Genomic DNA, 26,271 nt, shown 5'->3' with positions numbered 1-26,271 from the left:
GGGGTCGGGAAACCTCCCCCTCTGAAATATAAAAACACAATTATTTTCCTTCATAAAGAAAAAAAATATTGAAAAATCATGAATTTTACAAAAGATTTCTTCAATAAATGAGAATTTTTCGAGTATGAAAACTGTTAAAACTAATTTAAAACCTCCTTTCTACCCTGTTTTTCAAAAATTTTCTCCCCTGGTTTTGGACCCCCCTGAACAAAATTCCTGGCTACCCCACAGAGCGGGCTTGAGCTTTTTACGAGTGAAAACAGAAATTGCTAAGAGGGTGAAAGGGTTTAGCAGTAGAAAAGTAATTTTCTGGTCTCTAACTTTCTCAGTGAGTTAAAATAAATTCTCTTCTTGAATCTCACAATATAAGTCACGTAGTATGCAGTGGAAACCTATGAATTGGTAAAGGGATGAATGAGAGGGTAGACATTACAGTGATGAGCTGTGTTGGCCAAGCAAAATATTTTCTAAGTCTAGTCAAATTACATTAAGGATTAACTTTTTGTCATTTTATATTTAATGGATGTTCTTGCAGGCAAGGAGCTGGTAAGGTATGTGAAGAGAAAGGCCGTTAGGAGCACGATTTTTGGAGATGATATATTGAAAGTCAATTTGGGAGAAGGTGAATACTTGGAGAAAGAGGAATGGAATGCTTGATGAGAAAGGAATGTAAATTGGAGGGACAAAAACTATCACTAAAAACTAGAGTACTTGACTACATCAGAGGCTATGAACATCTCAAATAATTGTTATGAGAGGATCAATGAAAGCTGGGACCAGGCTAATCACAAGGTCTTGAGAAAAAGAATACAGAGGTAGTAGAAATGACGATGCTGCAGTGAATATGCTTGGTGGCAAGGAGGGATAACGTCTGAAACGATTATATTCAGAAGCAGACCTCTGCAATTCCACATCATGCTGCTGTTTTCAGAAAATGTGCTACACTGTAAATTCAGAATCTGTTCATCTATGTGACTGAGGCCATAGTTTCAACACCTTGTACACACCCTCAATCAGCATATTCACCACAAGGAACTTGAGTGAGACTGCAGTTTTACAGGTGGAGTTGATGGAGCTGTCATCCCTAACTTTAACAAATACATAAAAATATATTGCTCATGTTGGCAATTTACTTCACAGTAAAGATAGGTAAAGTAGGATAGACACAGTAAAGAAGACACACCTTACAGGTAAAAGAAAATTTGTTGCCTTTAATTTTACTCACACATTTACATCCGTATGATATGGGAAGTGTTATGGTTGTTTGAAAGAACTACATAGTAAGACAAAGCAGATTGTAATCAAGATGTTAGTAAAACTGCGCACAATTCAATCATTTATATTTACATACATATTTGGAAATAGGATATCATTTTTCAGCTTGGAAGTAGGGAAAAAAATATTTTAACCTTTTATTTTGTTGGCATACACATTTTTCATATAATATTGTAAAAAAACATGACATGACCAACTATTTCAGGACATACCTGCATGAAAGGCCACTCTTGTCTCTACAAAAGGTCATCAACCACAGGACTTCACCACATTGTTCAACATTTAATCTTCGACATCTTAATATTTTCTGAATATTTGCCTCACTTCAAATACAAACCAAGAAATCATATATTTATGGAATATTTTTCTTAACTAATTTATAATTGAATGAAATGTTACATTTAACCCAATTACAAAAATAATTATTTTTCTTCGGCTAATGCCCTTCATTTATAAATTTAGCCATAGCAATAGGCTCATTGGCTTCCAAGGATCTCTTGGCTGAAGGAGTTGATATTCCAGAACAATCAGTAGCTGAAAAGAAACAGTATTCACAAACTAATTACTGGCAGGAAAGCATAAATGGAGAGCGATCAATACTCTAGGAGGTGAATCATGGGCGTACCCAGCGAGGGGCAACTGTCCCCCCCTCCCCCATAGAAGCAAAAATCGCAGAAGTCACTAAGCAAAATCAGTACTGAATTGAAACGAAAGCATTCAACAATTTTTTTTAAACCCACAAAAAAAATGTGTTAGCACAAGATATGCAGCTAAAATAAAACTATTTTTTCAAGGAAATAATCTCATAAACTAATGTCACAACTTGGCTTGCCCCCCCCCCTTAGACCATGGCTTGCCCCTCCCCTAGACCATGGCTTGCCCCCCCTCGTTATGATTCTGGGTACGCCCTTGGGGTGAATAGCAACAAGATAGTTGATTTTGGAACAGTAAAAGCAAATATGTTTGGATGCAAATCACAGAAAATTATTTACACAATAATTTATTTGAACTGTCTTGGAAATCAAATTGATGCATGAGATGCAGAGAAAATGGAGATTCAGTTCTAATTTTCATCATCATCACTGGTCAACAATCCTAATCTCAACTATCTGAAAAATCAGCATTTGCTACGCATAGCATAAATTAAAAACATATGATTCAATGGGAAGAAATGAAGGTCCTGTGTCGAACCAATGGATTCTGGGATTGTTCAGTGAAAGAATCTATTCAGATCGGACAGCATGAAAACATGATTAACAGAGACTGCAGCTACAACAGCATCTATACATGGGACCACCTCCTGAAAAGCTGAGACGACAATCAGGAGATGCAGAGAGGACAACCACTCTTAACCACGGCAATTGGCACATAAACCCCGAGGCATGAATGGAATGGCATTGGATTCCTGGATCCCCAAGGACAATAGGCAAGTTGCACATCCAAACGACGGATGGAAATATGGAGGGTCTTACATAGTATGAAACCCAAGAAATCTACACATCCAACTGCTCTTTGAATGCAGCCATTGTCATCAGGAAATAGAGAATAACACCTTAGTTGGCTGGTAAGTGGATTCCAGTGTGTGCCATAGTTAAGGAAATCCTATAATGGGTTGGGGTTAGATGGAAGATGGGACTTTCTAGTCCCAATCTCGCCCAATAAAGACGTATTATTATTATTATAATGGCTAGGTCTGAGTTAGAAATTCATGTAGTGGCAAGGGAGAAACAAGACACAAACAGGCTGGCATTACTATCATCTATCCTTTCAATTGGTTAGCAGTCCTTATCACAGCATAAACAGAGAAATATTGTCACACAGCTGCAGTGGCATAGTGTAGGGTGAGGGGTGGTTCATCCCAGGCATCATATCAAAGAGAGGCAGTTGTTTCGGATTTCATTAAATTTCTATCATACTACGACCCTGTTTTAAAATAGTATTTAATAAAGACAGCCTCATCTGAAAGAATCATGAGGACTTATTTCTCTCCACAGTTACAAAACCAGCATACATATTGCTCTCTAAAAGGTAAAGCAGTGAAAGAAAAAATGGCCAGTGCATAATGTTAATGAGACAAAATATTTTGGTATCTTGTTAGATAGTACTCCTGACATATCTCACGTAGATCAAATGTGTGAAATAATAAGATACCTCCATGTTGAATCAGGCAAAGTTGAAGTGCACGAGTCTTTTTTGCATTATTTCCTCCATTGGAAAAAAAGATGCAAGTGAGGTAACAAAAGATACATTGCACACTCGATATTCAGATGTGTCATAGTTAAGGCTACAATAATGTCAACAGTATGTCTGGCATTCACACTTTTGTTCAGAGGAGGATTGAGGAACTAATAAAGTCAACTTTTTGTGGAATGATGTCGTGGAACAACATAACCTAATGATCAATGAAGATATCGCATCATCCACAATTTAATTAACAGAGTGCTACACATGTTTCAATTGTTATAAATTCATCACCAGGTACTAACAGAAACTAAAAAAATCGATTTCCTACAGATATGTGTATGTATCTTCAAAAATAGTGAGGGGGGTAAAATATCAGAAGGAAGAATGTGGTGGGGGAGGTAAGAGGAAGGGGGTGGCCATTTAACCCGCCTGAGGATGATGCAGAGCGTTGAAACCATCGTAGTGATCCAATAAATATTTCATGTGGAAAAACATAGTTTAATTTTCATTCAATTTAACTCGCCATTTGAATTATTAAACTTGAGTCGGAGAGTCTGGCCTAATTCTCAGAGAAGACCTAAAAAGGAACGAGTTAAGCTGGGTCTTTTGGTAACTGCATTTCTGATTTTATTGATGAGGGCGGCCTCTTCTCAATAGAAGTTTAACTGATTCATGTGTGATATAGTGGAAATTCGACGTATTGAAATGAAAGGTAGTGGCACTTTTCCAAAATAATTTAATGTGTATGATGTGTTTCAGCTAACAGAGCCATCATCTGATACAGTCTTGTGGAAAACTGCAACTAGCTCTCATTTCAATATCTTCTCATCATCTATTTCAGTCTTAACCAGCATTAATTCTTTTGCACATTAAAAACCTATAGTAGCCCACAGTTGGCTTTCATTCTTTTGAATAAGGAAAACTGCATCTGCTCTACTTGTAATTCCAACTGGAATGACACTTACTCCTCTCTTAATCCTATTTTAAAACACTCATTCAATTGAACTGATTCTGATTGAAGATAAATAAACATCTCAAAACATTTGGATCACTGACTGTGATTCTACCTTGCTAGAGTTTTCCCAGAGTTATGAACATGAAGCGTTTGTAACTTGATTATTATGTATATTCTTTGATACAGTTTTTTTTTAGAATGTTGTTAAAATCAACCATGAGAAAGAAATAAGCCTGAAAAAACTGGAGATGAACATACTCACTATGAGAATGATTAATTAACCATATTAATGCAGTAATGCTATATCACAGATTTTTATTATAATGTTAATGGCCTCAAACCGTCTTGGTGTTCTTTTTTTCATAGATGATACAATTTCAAGTAGCCTACAATAACTATCATACGGTTATTCCAGAAAACATATGCATGAGAAATAGGATACTTACAAATATTAATTCCAACACGACCTAAGGAATTTTCAGGAAAATTCCCAACAGCAAATGGCTTAAGATGAAATTTAATCCTACGTGACTTCTCTCTTCTTGATCTATTTTGGTTTATCATGATGATTCTCCTTAGAGAAAAGAGAGCCAGCCGCTTGAAAGACCTCAAGTGAAATGATGGAGTTGTAAATGTGTAAATCAAAGGGTTGAAGGCTGAGTTGATTGGCAATACAAATACCACTAGCCACCCATAAACATCAGCTGAAATATTAAAAAGAAAAATTAGTTTTACCTTTATGATAACAACAAGGAATGCAGAGATGATGTTCTTTAATACGAAGAGGTCACAGCTTTAATTTAAGCCTATTCGTATTAAATTATTTGGTCACAGATTCATTGGGGCCAATGACTTGACAGTGAACTCCACCATAAAGTTATGTTTTTCTTCATATCAATATTCTCTATTGTGATGTGGGGGGGAGGGGGCATTGGTTGGGATGGTGAGCGTAGGACGATGGGGGGTTGGAAGGTTCCCGAGGTGCTCCAGGCAGACGAGGGACAGGTGAGGGGATATCGGGTGATCCGAGGCACCTATGTGTGGAACAGGGAGAAGAGAGGGGGAAAAGAGGGGAAAGGGGAATTATTATGTGGGGAGGCTCACTGTGATGATTGGCATACATGAAAAAACGAGAGCTTACAACATAGAGTTCTGACTCATTACATTCTGAGTTCGACAGAATATTTAATGCAGAGAAACATGGCAAAATTCACATACATAATACACATGAAATCGTTCAATATCTTTCTCTTTGAACATCAAACTGGCCATTGATAATAAAGGAAATGATAAAATCGACAAAACAAAGAGTAATTTATAAAAGGAAAACAAGAAGCTTCCCTTCCAGTCAGTCTTTGGCCTGGTTTCTCACCTATACATGAACACCCAAAAATGAATTCACGTAAAGAAGACATTAACCTTAAGTACAATTATGGATACAAAAGCACAAGCACAAAGCACACAGATTGTTCACAGGAAAAGGATAAATATTCAAAGTATGCAATTTGAGTCACTAGAAAAATGAAAATGAGAGTTACATTCTCATTTTGGTAAATTTATCAGTACTCAACTTTTAGCCCACTGTTAATAGTAATAATAACATTTAACAGAAAGAAACACTAATAAGGATTTGGTGCTTTGAATGGGTGGGTTCGACAGCTGCTGCTTTCCTGGCAAATTAACAGGATAAGGTTATCTTGGTTTCCAGTCAGGTGAATATCCATCTTGTCCAAAATGTTTAGGTCCATCCGAGGCAGTGAAAAAATATATTTGGGCTACACATGAGGCTGATCAGTCTTGTAATTATCTGAAGACAAGGAACATGACAGACCTCAAAAAGTTGGTCAACATGGATACTCTCATCCAGAGAGAACCTCATCCAAAGAAACAGTCCTTGAACCCAATTTCATTCTTTAATCAATAACATTATCAGTAGTTTTGTCAAAATATAATTGGACTCTCACCAGATATTTGTCCTCCTAGAAGAGAAAACACCTTCAGTGCAGCTACTGGAGCCCAACATAATGAATCAGTTAACACAATCAGTAGAAAGCGTAATGCCAAATGTAGGTCAGCATGAGATTTTTGGTTAAATGGATCAGAAGCAGAGACAAGATGTCGGGTGCGCATGATGCTGATCAGCATACCTCCATAAGATAATGCAATCATGATCATCCTATGCAGAGTAAAAGGAAATTGTTGTCACACTTTCATAAAAAATTAACTTATGGATTCATAATTTCCACATGAAAATTTCAACATATTTAAAACAGATATCAAACTCACGCTGCGACATTGACTCCCACAAAAATGAATGTTGAGTACTGCCAGCCAGGATGGAATAGGTTGTCATGAAGATGTAGGGGCAAACAGAGGCCATTAGATCCATAAAACTGGGATGCAGCCTGATTCCAGCACAAAGCTATTGAAATTAAAAGAATATTAGGACACTATAGGAAAAAAGGCAATGAGTAATGCAAAAATAGCAATTATAGAATGATACATAATTCATGTGACTTTACAATGAAGTGATAATTAAGGTAGGCCATTGATTGATGCATATAAAGACAGAGCACCTACTCATTGCCTTCGATGGAAGCACATTTCATTAAAAATACTTTATGTTGCCTATCCCTGATATCTCATACTCTTGGATATGAAAAACAGTTGATTCAATGATTCTTAAGATGTCATGATTTGAGATTGAGCAGATGAGTTTCTACAGAGAAGATGTCACCTCTATTAAAATTCAGAAAGAATAGGTATCAGGGATTGAATTGGAAATCCTTTCTAGGATTTTTCCAGTTTCCCTTATGATGTCTTGATTTCGCTTGAGTCACATAATTTCAATGCCGGCCTGAGTTTCCTGTTTATGTATAGCAAGGTCAAATACTCAGGTCAACTCTTAGGATCAGAATAGGGCAAAGGCCAACACAAATAGAACATTTAAGTTCATGGTACAAATGGTAGCTGCCAATAGGCAATTAAATAATCTAGAACAAGGGATCACTGATAGGTTATCGCCGACGAGTAAAAAGTCATCGATGCCTGCCACGGAAACCAATACATCAATCAATCATCACGCCAAACATCAAAACTATTTAAACATCAAAAAGCCTATAGAGCGTTCCACATTTAGTTGACAGTATGGGCTCTTATGGAGAATTGTTTCCCATGTTAATTTCCATAAGGCCAGGGGCGCGGTGTTGTCAATAACAGCACGAAAATTAATGTTGCGTTATGCACTGATTAAAAATTGCATTCTAATGTAGAAAGAGATGCTGCATTCATTGGGGCCAATAGTTTTTCGATAAAAATTATAACAAAAGCTATAAAAAACATTTCCTTAAATTTCCGTCAGGAACATGTATTTTTTTACTTTATCTTCTTCTCGCAATTTCTGCCTGACCGTTGTCTGTATTGAATTGAATCTTCTGCACAAAATTCTTCACACTATTTTCTCTTTGAGGGTCTTCACTAATTGTACAAATTATGAGTTAAAATGTTGTTATGCCGACGTAACACCCTTTAGGACAAGAAAATTTTGATTTTTGCAAGGTAAAAAGTAGTTTCTTACTAACTTATGTTTCTTACGTCGTAGGTCCCTATATGCTTTGTATCAAATGTAAAGAAAACTACAAAGTTATTTTCGGTGAAAAAATCATTAACCTACATCAATTCTGAAGCGAGTTACAAGGTTTTGATCTTAAGAAAAAATATTACGGCGCCGCTGGGCTGGGCTTCTTGCTTTTTCTTGCGCGCAGAGGGAAAATTCTCGGGCGGAAAAGGAGTGTTTTGTTAATGTATATTATGAAATGTATTTATCTATTCGTTTGATATCCTAAACAGAGAATACTCATACATCGTAACAGCAGTGTTTTTATCTGAATACATTGATACACGAAAGTAAGCAAGCGGCTTGGAAATAAGACGGCTTCGCCTTGGGTGTTTCGGTCCCACTGCATAAGCCAAGAAAGAAAATATCTCATAATCTGTGCGAAACACTACGCCTTCCAGTGCATGCCTTTTACAAAAGGGGGCTTGGGTTTTTTCTCATCCAGTGCACGCCTTTTACAAAAGGGGGCTTGGGTTTTTTTTTCTGAGTTCCTTTCATAGGGTACCAGAAAACCTGTACCAAAATCGACCCTAGCCGAAGGGGCCAGGGGAAGAATTTACGAAGGCGTTCAGTTTGTCATTGCATTTTTTTTTGGAGTGAACAAGTGTTGTGTAGTCTGCTGAATTTGAGAATTGTGAAGTGTGTTTTACACTTATCTCTGCTGTAACACGCCCAATCAATATGTCTGATACAAAGAAGAGGAGAAAAGGTGAGAAGCTCATAAGCCGCGAAAGACAGTAGGTGCTCAAAGTCTTCTAGTATTTAAGGAAATCTCTCAGCATTAGTGAGGCCTGCCGAGAAGCTTCAAAGGCTACTGGGTGCTCGGAGTCCACTGTTTACAAAGTGAGAAAGGAAAGCTCCCGTGGTCCATTGGTAACTCCTTCAAAAACTAAAGAAATTAGACAGCCTTACAAAAATTCGAGAGCAGTGATTTTCTACGATTTTGTGAGATCGGGAATTAGAAGGAAGGTACATGAATCCTTCGTGAAAAATATTCCTCCGACTTTAAAATCCATCTTAAACTCGGTAAATATGGATAGTATTCTCCCAGATTACAAAAGGACAACACTATATCGTCTTCTTTTGGACATAGGCTTCGTGTACGAACGCAGGCGGAAAAGAAGCATCCTTATCGAAAGGGATGATATTATTCGTTGGTGGCACAATTAATAATTTAAGGCAGCTAAAAAAATATCGTCGCGAACACAGGACGAGTATATTCACAGGCGAAAGTTGGATTAATGTTGGACAAATAGTGAACATTAGTATGCGAAACAAACAATTAGAAAATCCGCGTCAAGCTTTCCTTGCTGGACTAATTGTAAGCACTGGGCTTGGCCTCCACTTCCCGAGGAGGACGATTTGCTATTATACATGTAGGAACGGTGAATGGGTTCATAAAAGAAGCATCGCATGTGTTTCTGTACAAAAAGAATTCAATGGATGAGCATGAAGAAGTGGGTGGCGAGTGTTACGAGAGATGGTTTGAGCAATCACTTCTTGCAAACTTACCCGAAGGATCAATTATAGTGGTATATAATGCCTCTTATTACTCAAGGAAATTGGAATCCTTGCCTACTACAAGGTGGAGGAAAGAGAACATTAAGGAAATTAGCTTCGAAGATGTCAGCTTGAAAAGAGATCTTTAATTTACAATAAACCAAGTACGGGAAATTTTTGAAAAATTAAAGATTGATGATGTCTTATACAACATCGCCTCTCATGTAGTACTAGCCAGAGCCAAAACAATAATGCATAAAGGAATAGAAATTTTGTCTCATTCAGGAGTGGTGATAATTTTTATTATCCTTCAATTTATTGTTATTTTTTACATTACAGATAATTCATTATTCAGCTTGTGCATGGAATAAGTGCATAATAAAATAGCAAAAGACTTTTCCTTATATATTGCAGCAAAGGTATTGTAATTTACGCTAAAAAATTCCTCAATTTACGCCGTCTTTCGTGCGATCCCTAACTCCTTTTTGAACTAAACCATTTTGGCGCTCTATTGTGTGTGGTTGCATACGCTGTTAGGATGCCTGCCGGCGGAGCGGAAGCTTGGCAACACTGTTATCCATAAGGCCCGTACTGTCAACTAAATGTGGAACGCTCTATAGTAAATTATGTTCTCTCAACCATTGGTTCAAGAAATACTTAGCACTAGTATCCTGTTTATTAGACATCACGCAATACGTATACGTCATTTCTGTCACATAACCTTAAGGATGAGTTATATTCTCGAGCCTGAGAACAAGTTAAAACCTCCATCAACTTCCCCGTTATGATGGATGTCATTAAAAGAGTGCAAATGAATGAATGCATGTTTTATTTGCTTTTATCAGGTTAGAAAATAGTTGCTTAACTAGATAAATAAATGTATGATTTGAGTTTTTTAGTTCATAGATAAGAATCAATAAAACATATATTTAATAAAAATAAAAAGCTATGGAAATATTAATTTCTGTGAATAGCAAGAAGTTCAACATTATATGACGATTTAGACGGCACATCCTAAAATCGATCCATTATAACCTAAGTTTCTGCTTTGCTTGTATTTCAGACCACCATGTTTATTAATCAGCTTCCTAGGACTTCTAATTTATGTGATAATGCATGTCTCATCTTTGAAGAAGATGATATGCAAAAAAAGAAACCCAACATTGCAAAGCTATAGTAGACTTTGTTTCCTGTATATTAAAGTCTACAATGGACTACATTTAATCTATTCTGATGCATTGTATATATTTAAAGTGCCATTCCTCCTTCAAAAGCAGCCCCAGAAACCATTTTATGAAAAGATCGTAGTTTAATAGTTTCACTCATTTGAGTAGTATTTGTGAGTACTAATTTTCTTAACACACTATGCTAAGCATCATTTAAAGTATTCGCTATAAAATGGGAAAGCTTATCACAACACATATCCGGAGCGAGTAAAAATTAATTGTTTCTGGAATTCCTAAGCATAAAGCAAAACTTTTTATGATATAGGATTACTATTTCAAATCATCCTATAATTTAAATAATGTAACTACATATGCTTAAGACATATTCTTGATATCGAGTGCCACAAAGTTGTAGAAAGGGCCAATATTTCTGTACTTAAATTTGCTTGGCTATGGGTATTAAAATATTAATTCAATTTTTTGCCAAATTTTCAATAGTGCAAGCAAGTAATACTTTTAGCATATATTTATAAAAAAATTACCGGAATGCTTCTAAATATCAAGAATGGACTAACCTGGAATAATTGAAAGAGAAAAACCAATGACCCAAATGGCTGCAAGTGTAGTATTAGCAGTTCTCTTTGCCGGTCTCCAAGGGTTTGAGAAGACAGATGCAATCACAAAAAATCTCTCCAAAGACATGCAGGTGAGTATTAGGACAGAAACCTAAAGATATAAAAAAAAACTCAGTTAACTTACTAAGTCTTAGTTTACCTTCTATATATAAAACAAATTCAATTACTGCAAGAAATGTGTTTGCTAACCTCTGATGATGTCATGGCTAAAATTCCAATCAAAGAACAAGTTTTGGATGCCATCCATTCCCTTGCTTTTTCATAGAAAACACCTCTAAATGAGATGTCCTTTATACCAATAACAATAAGATAAAATCCCATAAGAAGATCTGAAGCTGTAAACAGATAAAATTTGATTGATATGTATCCACTAGTAACAACATTTATATGCATAACTTAAAATTATCTTAGCACTTACCTGCCAAATTTCGAATGAAAAGGCTTGGTGTATGATTTTGATTCTCATCAGGATATGAATGCCTGGCAAGTGCATGGATTGATGGAAAAGAATTGGAAAACTGGCTCAAGGGCCTACTGGTAGAGATGAATAGAAGATACTGGCGGCCAAACAAGACAATTATGTTTCCAAAACATGTAAGTGATGCTACCAGCCAGAGAGAGATTTGAAGAATTGGCCGGACCAGAAGATGCTCCCCTGAAGATACACCTATTGGTGGAATTGGTAGCTTAGGTGCTCAAAGTGGGCAGCAGGGGGCAGCTTTTGAATAAAACTTTCCAGGATAAAAACCACGAGCCAAATCTATTCAAAGCCAATATCAGAACATTAAAAGAATAAATCGAGATGGATGCTGTTTGAAAATCAATAGGAAGAAAACAATGAAGGAAAAATAAATGAAAAAATTAAAAATTACATTAACCAAATAATATTTTTAATTAATTTTGATACACTCAAATTAATAGTGTTTATGCACTGGAGTAGACTTAAAGAAATTAATCAGATTACTTAACAGAAGTAGTCAAAACTCTCCAGTTTTAGAGCAAATGACAAATTATTTTTATTTGGCGTCGAAGCCTTTTTTCGGAATTTTGGCCAGTAAACTATAATTTAAGAAGATTTTAAATAGTTATATTTTATATCTTACTTAATTACTTCGATCAAAAAGCAATAAAACAAAACACAAAAAAGGATAGATTAGTCAATAAATGCAATTACAAATAAGAATACAATATTGTACCTCATTCTGTTAATTTTGAAACTAAAATTTTTTTAAGAATTAGATTTCTCAAAAAGAAGAATTAAAAGATATTAGTTTGATTGAAGATATTACCAAAAATAATTTCATGATAATTAAGGATTTCTTACAAAATTATATAATATATGAGAAAACATTCTCTGTTATTAATGACTAATTCAAATAATATGACGTTGGTGTCCATGTCAAGTATTCACTCAAGGATATTCATGTATTTTTGCCAATAAATGCAAAGTGAAGACATCATATGAATGGTGCAAAATGATTAATACCACAAAAAGCTTTTTATTGAGGCTATGACAGAAGTTCCTCATTGTAGGCCATAGAAATGCAATGAGGATATTATTTAGACCTTCAAAAGTTTCACCCTCATAAAAAACTACAGATTTCATGTCTTGAGGTTGGCTAATATATATTAATTTCAACAAAATGAATCAATTTTAATAAACAACAAAAGAATATGCTTGCCCAAAATAATCGAATGTGAAAACTCATGTATTAACGAGAACTAGAAATAGAACTGTTTTAAGGTAAATTTCTATAGATGGAACAGGAATAATTAAATATAAGAGGAAAAAGTATCAATATTTACTTTTTACAGTTACCTATTTTTCATAAAGTAAATGAATTGGTGATACGACTTACCATCCGTATTTGGCTTGCACTTAGGAACATGAGGAGTAAAAGTGCAGAAATAGAAGCTCTTGAAGTATCTTCAAATAGGAAAAAAGAAACTATGTCTAAGAATGGCATTATTTAATTTATGTTCATGCATTAACGCTAATTTCTACTTTTGAGTAACTGTACATTAAAATAAGAATGCATTAAAAAAATAAAATCCATCATAAAATTATTTCACAAATGCATCATAACCTCAATTTCAATCCACATGAAGGTACTCACACAAACTCTAACTTCTTCAGCTTTGAAAAAATTTCAGAATCCATATCTTTCAGTTCAGCTGACTGCATATCCCTGTTGGTGCATAACATTTGACTTTACAAGTATTTACTAAATGGAATTGAAATAGCAATTGATGAATTCTCCATAAGCCCGTAAGTGTACGCTATTTATCCATCCAAGAACTTGAATTTAAACTGAATGTGTGGCTACTAATGCAAATTAAATTTAAAATTATACACAATTTTTGACATTCGATATATTTAATTCTCAACTTACTGACAGTAAAATATTTTGATATTAGTGATTTAAAGAATTAATTTTTATCACCAGGATAATAATTCTATGATTATCCATCCAAGAACTTTAATTTAAACTGAATGTGTGGCTACTAATGCAAATTAAATTTAATATTATACACAATTTTTGACATTAGATATATTTAATTCTCAATTTACTGACAGTAAAATATTTTGATACTAGTGATCTGTGAAGCAGGATAATAATTCTATGATTATTTTCAACAAGAGCACCAGTAACTCAAATCTCTAGTTCACAAGAACATAGTTTGTGAATGCCCACTTCATTAACATTACACATAAATAAAAAGTTTAAACCATCATAATCGACAGGAAAATGAACATACTACTCTACCGATTACTTCACTGATAAGAAGGATTTTTCCATTGGAGGGAAGAGAAGTTTTCCACATAATTTTAAAAAGAGCCTATGTAAATTTTGAAACTAGTTTCCTCCTCAAAAGGCCATGACTTGATAATGTAGTGTGTATGCCTATATGGTTATTAGACTATGAAAATTTGATTGGAGATATAACTATTTTTGAGCATGTTATCCTAATTCTCAATTAGACTTAACCAATTAAGTAATACTGCAAGAGATAAACTTACGTCAACATGTGTCAATACGAGTACATCCATTTTGGATGAGAGAGAAGTGATTTTAATTTGACATTTTGTCAGGATACAATAAAAATATTTATCCAGACAGACAAATTGAGCTTATGTGTATACTCACAGTGATGATAAACTCCAAAGGCCATCCAAAATATTAGCACTTATTTCGAGATTTTCATTATATCCCAAAGAGCTGTAAGAAAATAAATGAAATGCTTTGAAAAGAAAATTCTATTAATCATGAATCAAATAAATCTATATAGGCCTGTCCTTAATATTTATAAAGACAGTTGTGTGCTTACATGCAGGAATGGCCCTATATCAACATGCATGAGGAGTATTTCATAAAAATGGCATGCTGTAATAAAAGGCTCTAAAATACTGAGGATATTGATAAATACACTTCTGCAGAACTATTTTATTTTACTCATTCAGCAGTTCAGTATAAAGCAGCACAAATTTCAAAAGTAAACATGGGAATTAGGACATTGCAAAAAATAACTCACTTAAGGAAAAATTTTGAGGCAAAATACACAAAAAATGTGTCTATAACTACTTAAAATCAAGTTCTTACAGTTTGGAGAGATTGCGTAGTCCATTGAAGGTATCAGTGGATAGAGTTGAAAGTTGATTGTGACTCAGATCCCTAAAAAATGAGGCATGTGAATGTATTTACTGGACACATGCCTAACATACAGTATGTATGGTCTCCAAAGCATGTATACAACATGTATGGTCTCCAAAATGTGACAAAATAAAACCGAAATTTCAAAGAGATAATCTTTTTCCAAAGCACTCAAAATACTTACAGCTCAGTCAGGAGACTATTACCGGAAAATGCCTTCTCATGAATGAATTTAATTTTGTTACTTCTGAGGTCCCTAAAGAAATAAAAATTTCCAATTCAGTACTGAAGGAGCTTGCACAGTAAAAATGTGATAATATTCATCGCAGTAAATCTGAAATACATTTACATAACTACAAAGAATTTGATTTGAGGCGATGATAAAAGGGTAGATAAAAATAAATTTAGGCATAAGAAGCGAGAAACTGCATCATCTTAAATTATTTCCAGGATGATAGAAATCAATTGAGGGCTATGCCACACCTTTTCACTACATACATGTGCCCCTGAACCCCCCCCTTTAATCTGCCTATGAAGGGGAGCATACTCACAACAAAATTAGTCCACTTAATTTTTTGAAAGTATCTTCTTTGATACTCTCAATTTTATTGTCACGAAGGAACCTGGAATTCATAAATATAATGTAATTAATAAAAAAATAAATCCATCTAATATCTCCAAATTTCTCAAAGACACGAGAAATGTCAACAAACTTACACTTCTAACTGATCATGTATGGATGGGAAAGTTTCCTCCTCTAAAGTCAACTCATTTGAGGAAAGAAAGCTGTAAAGAACAGAAATAAATGAAATACACTTTTACTTAGAAGAGACGAAATACAGTCGAATCCGGATTTAACGTCTTCGCATTTAACGTTTTTCCGCATTTAGCGTTTATTTTTTGCGGTCCCGATTCATTTCCTATTAGGACAATGTAAAAATTATCCGTATTTAGTGTTTCCGCATTTTGCGTTTTTCCGCATTTATGGCCGTAAAAATTTGTCCCGCTCAAGAATTTTTTGCCCGATTTAACGTTTTTTCATGACGGTTCATCCAAATCTTCGAATTTATGCTCATCAACAAGAACAGTCTGATGAAAGTTTACCAAGAGTCGATAGAATCTATCGGGGAACGCTTCTTCAACTGCTTTCTTCCGCGAGCGCAGCGCTGCGACCTTCAACTCGCAAGTAGGGTGATTAGTCTTCTCGTAACGTTTCGCTCCCCTTCTGATCCAAACACCGGGCACTTTTTGTATCAGATCCGATCTAATGGAGCAAAGTCATCCCTTAATAACCTCGAACTACCTTATCCTTCACTTCTTGAACTTGACTTCGATGATACGTGACGACTGATGACACGAGTTATCCTCCGCTAGGGCCGCTACAATAATGGTTTTCTCGTTATGTTTTCAATTGATGGCTTATGCTCCTTTCAACTCTACTCCCAACGGGCAATCGATTATTAGCCCAATATTTTTCCAGTCGGCTACTTTCTCTTTTCAAAAGAGGAGACCCAATATCAATTGCGCAGTTCACTAGAAGATTCTTTCTACAATCCATTCGAAGGTCAGTTTCCACGGAGGAACAGCGAAAGAACAGAGGAAGTGTTTCCCCTGTCATGACCGTGAGTGAGAGCATTCTTTCCCTACGGAACAACAGTATTTTACATCGTAGTTTAGATATCCCGGAGCAAATTTATCGACATGAGGCTGGTTGATATCGCTGTCGATTCAAAAATATTTATCGAGTGCTAATTAATGTCAAAAGAGAATGACAATCGGAGTTTTGACGAACTATCACGGTCCATGACTCTAAATAGATCGCTCATGCTGGAAAAAAAATCACCGCATACTCACGGTAGAATAGACGAGCGCGGAAAAATACGAAAATCCGGCAGGTATCCCTTGGCGGTTGACTTCGACATCATAACCCTGACGAAATTGCCAAACTCCAGAGGCACTGACAATTTTTCGGATGAAATCCAGTTCTGTTGAAGATTAAACCTTTTCACTTAACAGAGTTTAGCTAATCGTCATTCAAGGTCCAACCAAATTTTATTAAAAGCTGCCGAGAAACAAGGCGAGTCGGAGTCAAGGTGATCAGCGCGCCGCGTAAGCAACTTCTCGCGGCTCCATTCGACCTGCATAAGGCCGCGGATATATGACAACGAATCTGGTGTTATCATCGTGTTAAATCACCATCGACTTGTACGCATACTAGAAATAAGATTCTACTTTTTTGGATGACCTCGAAATCCAAAATGTGTGCATAGGAGGCTTTTTAAAAGCTCATAAATCCCTTGTTTCGCCGAGGCAACAGAAAACGTTAAGTTGGCAAAATTCCAGAAAACCTCCCTTTTACTAGATATTCGGTAGTTGAGAATTCGGGGTTAGCGATCTTCTGCTGTCCCTTTATTTCACTCATTCCTCATGATTTTACGAGTACCTACTTACACCTTTTCTTATTATATTAGAAATGCTATTGTCACCTACATGTCACTTTTACAGAAAAAATTCTAAATTTCATCGAGACCACTGAAATATGCATAAAAATGGAATCACTAATGTCCATAATAATAATCTGTGTGGGAATGCTTTTAAGTTGATGTTTATTAGAATTTTCTTACAATATTTCATTAAAACAATTGTCATCTTCTCATTACTTATTTTTACTACCCATTTTTTTTAGCTGATTCCTGAAAAGTATTATCCAACCTTCATAGGGCAGAGAACATTTCATTAAAGAATTTTTTGCTGCATTCAGCACCTTTTAGTTACTTAAAATAATATTTTTTATTCATAAAAAGCCATTTCAATCATTACAGACCCTAAAACCTGAAAAAAATGGCAGGTCCTCATTTAGTGTTTTTCCGCATTTAGTGTTTTTTATTTTGTCCCCCCTGAAAAACCTTAAATCAGGATTCTACTGTATATATCATTATGCTTGTGCCTTTGAAGCATTTGAAAACAAAAAGGATAAGAATAGTCTCGAAAATTTAGGTAAAATTTGATGGGATATTTGGTGGATGTCAAATTAAATGGTGAATTAAATTTCTGGCCTAAGGTAATCCACACACAAACTGATGTACACATAACTTTGACACTCACAGCCATTGAAGAGAATGCAGATCACCCCACGAACTGAGAGATAACTTTTTGAGACGATTATTGCTTAAAAGTAGCCACTTCAGATTAATTAATCCAGAGAAAACTCCAAGAGGAAGCACTGTCAGTTGGTTCCATCTCAAAAACCTGTGAATGATAACACACAGCACATAATATAGACAAAGAGAAATCTCATATATTTTCAATGCAATTTAAAATTTTTACTCTGGAGTTAACAGGATGATTTGGAATTTTATAATTAAGGAAGGTAGTTTAAGTAAGATCATATGGACCTTTGCATTTATGTTTGTTGGCCACGATAAAAAAATTCAGTCTTTGTCGTTTCTTATCATCGTGTAACAGTTTTATTACTGGTGTTTACACTGATGTGAACTGATTAGAGACTACGACAGGAAAATATTAATAACTATTGGGTAAAATGAGTGAGTAAGAATGCTTTCATAAAAAAGGGGAGGATAAAAAATTTAAAATATTCCCTCAGTGTTGCCAACATGCTGTACTTACAATTTTTCCAAGCTCGTTTGAGAGTTGAACACTCCCGGTTCAAGATGAGTGATTCCATTGCCATCCAAATGTCTAAAATGAAATTAAAATATCAGGTTAAGGTATAATTGACAAGAATTTGCCATTCATACCATAGCAACCAATTTGCATTCTGTATAAACAACATACATTTATTTTCAAGCACTTTAAAGAATCTCATACAATGTAAAACCATCAATAATGAGGTTATCATTACATTGTCACTTATTTAAAACCTTTATAAGTAAGGTACGTTTTCTTAAGGCTGTATTTTGTAATGGTTCACTGTCAGTCCAAATCACACTTAGAACAACATCCCTCCTCCTTTTCGCATAAAAATAAATGGGATTCATTTTTGAAATGCCAGCAGAGTAAAAAACATCTACATAATAATGCCATGTATAAATGTTAGAACTTAGCCAAATAACTACAACTTACTCTCAATTACATAACTATGATGACATAATGAAGTGTATTTATGAAATATTAGACATCAGATTTCGATCGCGATTTATTGCCTTACATTGCTGTCATTCCGTAGAATCCCAATGCGAAGAATTTCACACTCCTATCTCCCTTCAATTTAAAATAATCTCAAAGTTTAATACGTCATGATTACATGTAACATTTCAGTACTCTAAGAGGAATACAGATAAAATTTTAGATACATATAAAATTACCTAGGGAAGCCAAAAACTAAAAGGAAAACACAGCAAGTAGACAATCTTCAATGTGGTTTGCTTTGACTTTTTCCGGAGTTCTAGCTTTCCTCGCTTGACATCAAAACTTATCACTGTCGGCAGATAAGAACGTGCCGAAAACATCAAAACAGGAAATAGTGAAATAACTTACTTGACTACTGAGGCAAAATGATTCTGAAGGTATGTGCCGAATTCGGCACACCTGACGTTAAAGGGATATAATAATAACTACAAAAATATATAGCAATGCAGAAACTAATTTAATGATTCTATATATTTTGAAGTTAAAAGGTTAATGAAGTAGCTCTCGAGTGTACGTAAGAAGTGTTATAATTTGGACAATTTTAGAGTAACAATTTAAAACTAAAGCTTACGTGCTATCGGGAATATCTGGATCTTATACCGGCTCCTCCTTATTTATATTTTCGTGATACTGTATCACAAAAATATAAATAAGGAGGAGCCGGGATATGAACATTCATATGGTATATTTAAAGCATATGTCCAACATTTTTTATAAATTGAAACATATCGGTAATTGATTGAAATTGAACATATGGGCGGCTATAAACTGCAAAATAAATTACTTAAAAACAGGCGAAAACCTGAGTAGCCTGGGCCGTAACTAGGAGTTTCGTCAGGGTGGGCAAAGATCAGTTTGCCACCCCTCCCCTCATCCCCGTGCTCTCCCTCCCTACTAAAATATAATTCATCCACAAGCTAATTTTTTAGATGAGGTAGTTGAAATTACACACCGTATGTTTGCTATTTAGAAGTTTTATTGACACTATAATTGTTTAATAATTTATAAATTAATTATCACTAAATAATTTAATAAGAAAAATTAAATAACTTATTTTTTTTAACTTTTCAAATTTTGCTGCCCGGGGCACGTGCCCCTACTGCCCCGCCCTAGTTCCAGGCTTGAGTCTGGGTATAGCATCCTCCCGCCATTGATGATAGAGAATGGTTTAAAATAAAATTGAGATCAAAAACAAAAAAAAAAAAAAAAACAAAGCAATTATCCATCCGAGTGTGACTTTAAGTTTCCTGAACTTTTGCTGTTTCAATAACGACTAATAATGCTACGATTCACTACGGTTGTAAAAACATTAACTTATCCACGCAAAAGTTTTTATCTAAATGTTTATTTGTTAATGAATGTTTAAGCGGTAAAAAATTCATGCGTACGCAATATTTATGGGGAAATCTGACGACAATTTGGAGGTGCTTAAGCCCAGTTTACTAAACCATACTTAACCCTACTCCCTCACTAATTAGTTATTAAGAGTCTGCCTTGGCTGATTAGCCCATTCATTCATCAACCTACTTCATTCGTAACGTGATTACCGCTTCCTCTAGAAATATTCCAGAATAAAATCGAAAAATCCCAATGCTATTCATTGATAAAGTTAGCCAAACACTGCTTTCAGGGTAAATTGACCCAGCTGAATCCGATTTTGCTTGCTGCCAAGCCGGGTTTCGAGTCATAAGGCCCCAAATCTAGATATCAAAAAAATAATGCTATGCATCTATCAGAAACAATACGCTATGTTACTCAAAAGGCCCAAAAAGGGTCAAATTCAAAATGGTGGTATAACGTTATTTTGACGAGGTGTTTGGTACCATGTTGCGTCGAAATATGAATTTGGTCAGAAAATTGGGCTTGAGATCCGTCTGAGAGCCATTTTAAGATTATTAGAGGATGTTTCACAAATCTGAGAACATGAATAGGTCACGTCGCAATTTTATGGCTCAATAGAAATCTTCGAGGTGGGCGGGGAATTATGAATCTTCTATTTCCAAGCAATTTTCTAATAAATCGTCGCTATTACATGTTCCATAAAACATTTGATAGCAACACGTCTTGAAGAGTGCCGTTCGATTTAGAAAACGGCAGCATTTTCCCGCCTATCCGGAAGTCAAAATATTTATTCAGTAGCCTTGAGAATGGGTGACGAGACGGAACCGGACAGGGCCGGCCTTAGGGCGGCAGCCCCGGGCCCCGCGTTCGTGAAAAAAAATTAAAATATACGATAGTTTTGAATCAAGGTATCATAACGCTGTAATTACGAAGTCTGAATTTGGGAGGGGAACACATACTTAGCCAGAGAGTGGTAGGGATTCAAAATGCTCGAGTTTGTGGATGGCGTGTAGAGTTTAATATTTTAAGTGAAGGGCCCCGCACTGAAAATTCGCCCCTAGCCCCGCACCTGCTAGGGCCGGCCCTGGAACCCGAAACATATAAATACTCTAAGATTTTCTTACCGCGCGGAAACCCGAGAAAATTTTATTCATTCTGTTCGCCGGGAAAATGTTAAATCAAACATAGCATTTTCCATTTTGCGATCGGACAAAAATGATCATTTGCATCACGGAAAAATTAGAACAACGACCGGATTATTGTTACAGCATGAGGTGCTCTTCTCAATCCTCCTCCTTTCATCTCAACACAAATGCTCCCGTCCCTTCCAGATGTCTTTACTAGGGTGCTTGGTGCTTCCTTGGCAAGTATCTATACCTATGAATGGTCACACAGACGTGACGATCACCATCGGCGATTGAATATTGAGTCCTGATCCTGTACTGCATCACTACATAGACTTTTAATATAAATGTCACTATTTCGATGAATTTCTTGTTAGGTTTCTCAGTCGAAATTTGCAACCTAAAAACTCTGTTAGCTGTGGTTTTTGACTTAAAAGCATCTCTATTTCGCGTTATTTATCGCATGCATGTCGTACAATGAGGCGGGGTGCTGCGGGTTGCCTACCACACAAAACTGCTTTCGGGGACACGGTAAAAGGTCATTTTCTCGATAATTAAACGCAATAGAGCTGACGTATTTGGTCTAAAATATCAAGCAAAGACCAATGTTATACTCGATTGGAAAAAAATGAGTGCTTAATAAAACCAAATTTAAATTATTTACATTTTTAACGCTTTTCGTTAAAAATTTCGAAATTTCAAGACAAAATGGCGAACAGAAGATATTAACCGATTTTGAAAAAAATCATATCTATAATACCCACCCGGGTACGAAACTTTTGCCGGTTATTACGATTAAAAAAGTGGCTAAACGAGGCACCCTAGTCTTTACGCCTGAATGCTGGAAATCGTATCGCCCCATGGCCCCATATAATTTCCGAAAACCGAAAATGAAAAAGTGAAAGCATAAACAATGATGTAAAGTGATTCTAGCTCCTTCAATATAATTGATGTAGCGAAATGAATACCTAAAAACCTCCTATCCTATTGGGATGCAGATATTTGTAAGGTCCTCGAACGTATAAACCGAGAAAGTGAGTGGCCATTTCATTAATTTTAGAACCACATTCCTCATATGGACCTAAAAGGTCGATCGATTTAGCTAAAAACCAATTAAATTTAGAATGCGAATCGTTCGTCAAATTGTTCTATAAAATTGAGGGCATGGGAGTTTATGAGAGCCATATGATGGCACCTACTAGTTTTTCAAGGGTTCTAAGTCTAATCAGAGGATTCGAAAATTGCAGCGGCGATAACGAAGTATTATAAAACATGCGCTCTCCAAATAACCCTCGCTCAATTTTCTGGTTATGGCCTTGTATCAAAAGGAGGGCAGGGGAGTCGATTCGAGCTATATGAAGGCACCTACTTGTAGTCTAATCAAAGGATTCGATAATTGCACCGGTCTCTATAACGAAGTATTATAACACAAGCTTTCACAAATATCAAATCGACAATGATGATTATAGACGTATGAAAATATTCGCCTTTCAAATACACATGAGTTGCCATTTTTATTGAAAAAAATTCTTTATTTTCACGTAACTGACGGTCTGTCGGCAATCGCCAAGGGCCCTGAGCTTAGGGAGCCCCACAACACTCGCGTCTATCGTGAAGCATATATGAAAGGTGTCATAAAAAAAGGCTCCGAACACTTTAACCAAAATTTTTGTGATTATAATACCATATACGTTATCATGAGTTGCTTTATTTACAACATACTCAGTGTAAAAAGATTAGACAAAAATAAAAAATGCAGGTATTTGAAGATAAAAGAGAAGCTGATGCTTTTTTGGAAAGGTTATTCGAAAAGGGGTTTTTAGAGGATTATTATTAGATTTCGGCGCAGTTTCAAGGGACAAATTCAATATGTAATAAATAAAATAAAACCTTAATACAACATCTAATTGTATAAGCTGTGAAATTATCACCTTTTTGTAGTAATTTTTCTTTAGAAATAGCTAGTTTTATTAACTTTTATCTGGTTTTTAAGAGCCAGAATATAGCGTCAAAATCCATTTCCAGGGTGGCAATTTTCCACAATTTTCCGGGGGAGGACGCCAGAATACCCCGGTAAGGGGGGGCCCATCATGGGCCCCAGCCGAGGGCCCCCAATCACTCCAGACCATCCCTGCACAGAAAGTTCTCGCTATATCCTTTTATCCCGGTAGTCATCTCGCAATGACCTTATTACGATTAAAGATTCCAACATCCCTTGTACGGAGACTAGAAACATTCAGCATACTTACATAAGCTCCAGACGATACTGCGAAAATGCTTCAGGGTTTATCTGTCTGATGGAGTTGTTTGATAGGATCCTGGAATACATGAACGAATATCATCGGATGTTGTATTTAAGAATGAACAATTTATGCGTGTTAGTACGAAAGAGTATAAGTCAAAATTTCAAACTAAAAGCTCTGGTTAATGCTGAAGCATGGTATTCAACTAAATGAATACATTTAATATTATGAATGCCAAATTAACCCCTCCACCTGCAGACATGATCAGTCAAAAAGACTCACATTCTGGTAACAGTTGGTGTGACTTGATCGGGAATTCTATCCATGCCTTCACAGATGAGATGCGTGGCGTACTCACAGAAGCATTCCTCTGGATAGTCACTTATCTCTGTAAGTGAAAATGAAAAGGGGGACTAAATTCGAAACACCGCATAATAATCCGTTATATGAGAAAAAAATTGCAAGAAAAATTGCTTAATTGTTGATTTTTTAAACTTTACCAAATTGTGCGTTGAAAATCGGCTGTTTTCCAAAATGAAAAACCTAAAGTTAAAAATCCAACAAAAACTCAGATAAAATGATGAAGAAGATGCGACCATCTTGGAAAAATATCCAGCAATGTGGGTCAGTCACGACGAATTTTAAATTTTCACAACCCCTGCCGTTATTTTAAGGAAATGAGTTCAAACATGTTCGGAGTATATGACAAAATGTTTTTCGTGTACTTTCGTTATCATGAAAAATATGCTCTTGGGAAGGAAAAAACTTCAGCCCTAATTCCTACCGATTTAAACAAAAAATTTCTCTCTATTAGTCCTACGCATGATTTTTTGCGAGGGAGTCCAGACAGACCTGGAGTACGAAACATCTGTCAAAATTTATTGTTCTTGGTTGCAAAAGTAAGGAGGGGAGCCCTCTCCCGGAAAGTTAAGGTCCCAGACACCACGTAATTAAGGTCCCAGGAGAGACACGTAGTTCCACGACCTCTTCAACCGCGTTTAAGAATTCGCTTTCACAATTCAAATAAAAAAAACGCTATTGAGCGTTAAATATAGGGGTTTTAAACACAAAAAATTGAGTGATTTTAGTCTCCGTTAATGAACGACCTCAGAGGAATGACGATTAAAACTAGATTTTATTTAAGGAATCCGTTAAAAAAATAAGAGATACACCGTTACGGGCCATCTGGCTTTAGTTAATTTTGATCTGAATGGGGCCTTTTGGAATCCATTGGGTCAAAAATCTCGACGAATCGTAAAAGCTTACTTTTTAATTTTTAATGTAATTATTAGTACCCTGGAAAGTTTAATTACGCTGCAATGACGAAAAAATGCTTTCGACTTGTAAGGAGTGGCAACCCCGAGAGACAATGCAGGATTTTAACTCACAATAACACAGGATTTTAACTCACAATGTCAGATAATTATATTTAGCACAAAAATAGGCGCGAAAGGTAAGTGGTGAGGATTCGCATGCATTAATGAGACAATCCTATGGATAAAATACCACCTATTCATTGCAAAAGGTCTCCTTGTTTGATGTAAAAATCACTCATGGTAAAAAATTTTCCATTTAAAATCGCTGAAATTTTTCCACTTCCTAGACAAAATTATCCTCCCGTAGATTTCTCCTTTCTGATATGGGGATAAAATTAGCTATCATTCAGCACCTACCGTGTCCTTACTTCCTGATAGAGAACCACGAGAACTTCGAAATGAAAGTACGTTTTTCGGATTTCGACAAAAACTCACGAAATGGAGGTAAGAAAAGCGCTTGGCAGTCGTTAATAGAGGTCCGTCTCCAATTTCCGAAAATCAGCATATGATAGGAGAGGAATATTAAAGAAAATTATTATCTTCGGGGATGGACACTGGACGGAATACATGGTGAAAATTTATTAGGCCTCTATTGAAGGAGGAAGAAAAAATATGAGGTCACATTGAGATTATTTTCGTCTCTTAGAAAAAAAACAGCGATTTCAGAGCGAGAAATTGCTTCTCAGAATTGATTTTAAACATACAGGGAGACTGCTTATTTAAAAATATCCAATTCCAAACGCGAACAGATTTATAAATACCTGAGAACAATAAACTAAATACATGCAACCTAATCAGAAATTTCTTGACGAATACTTACGACACGTCGAATTCTCCGACAGATTCCTTTTGGAGGACATGATCGAATTCAACATCATGCTCCCGTGCAAGTCGGCTGGAATTAGGAAAAGAAATACACCCCTTAGAAAGGCGGTTTTAGTTTAAAAATCATTAATCAATAAGGGAGTATAATAAATAATATAGCTCTAATAAAAATATCACAGTGAATCGAATCTAAAAGCTATAACAGGGTGATTATATAGACAAGATATATAGCCTTTAGAATATGAATTTATTAATAAAAAGGCCGAATTATTCGAACAAAATTATTGAA

The 26,271-nt window shown here is 35.6% G+C and overlaps 1 protein-coding gene across 2 annotated transcripts in view; it reads right to left on the bottom strand.

The window, feature by feature from the left end:
* Positions 1–536: 536 nt before the first annotated feature.
* LOC124167969 (relaxin receptor 2-like) overlaps positions 537–26,271 on the bottom strand; it is a 79,678-nt gene continuing 53,943 nt past the window's right edge. Inside the window, exons 4-22 of one of the 2 annotated variants that reach the window (XM_046546045.1) lie at positions 25,978–26,052; positions 24,124–24,229; positions 23,848–23,916; positions 18,612–18,683; positions 18,090–18,233; positions 15,702–15,770; positions 15,536–15,607; positions 15,169–15,240; positions 14,934–15,005; positions 14,481–14,552; positions 13,449–13,520; positions 13,191–13,258; positions 11,750–11,998; positions 11,521–11,666; positions 11,272–11,422; positions 6,701–6,836; positions 6,379–6,590; positions 4,861–5,118; positions 537–1,809 (exon numbers count right to left, since the gene is read on the bottom strand). In XM_046546045.1, coding sequence (XP_046402001.1) covers positions 1,712–1,809; positions 4,861–5,118; positions 6,379–6,590; positions 6,701–6,836; positions 11,272–11,422; positions 11,521–11,666; positions 11,750–11,998; positions 13,191–13,258; positions 13,449–13,520; positions 14,481–14,552; positions 14,934–15,005; positions 15,169–15,240; positions 15,536–15,607; positions 15,702–15,770; positions 18,090–18,233; positions 18,612–18,683; positions 23,848–23,916; positions 24,124–24,229; positions 25,978–26,052 — 2,213 coding nt within the window. In that variant the 3' untranslated portion in view covers positions 537–1,711. Of the gene's footprint in view, positions 1,810–4,860; positions 5,119–5,573; positions 6,222–6,378; positions 6,591–6,700; positions 6,837–11,271; positions 11,423–11,520; positions 11,667–11,749; positions 11,999–13,190; positions 13,259–13,448; positions 13,521–14,480; positions 14,553–14,933; positions 15,006–15,168; positions 15,241–15,535; positions 15,608–15,701; positions 15,771–18,089; positions 18,234–18,611; positions 18,684–23,847; positions 23,917–24,123; positions 24,230–25,977; positions 26,053–26,271 lie in introns of those variants that run through there. The other variant, XM_046546052.1, reaches the window with a different exon arrangement.

The sequence above is a fragment of the Ischnura elegans genome, chromosome 1 (genome assembly GCF_921293095.1).
Source record: "Ischnura elegans chromosome 1, ioIscEleg1.1, whole genome shotgun sequence".
NCBI lineage: Eukaryota > Metazoa > Arthropoda > Insecta > Odonata > Coenagrionidae > Ischnura > Ischnura elegans.
Note: the sequence above shows the minus strand (reverse complement) of the source record. Positions and strands in the feature narration are given on the sequence as shown.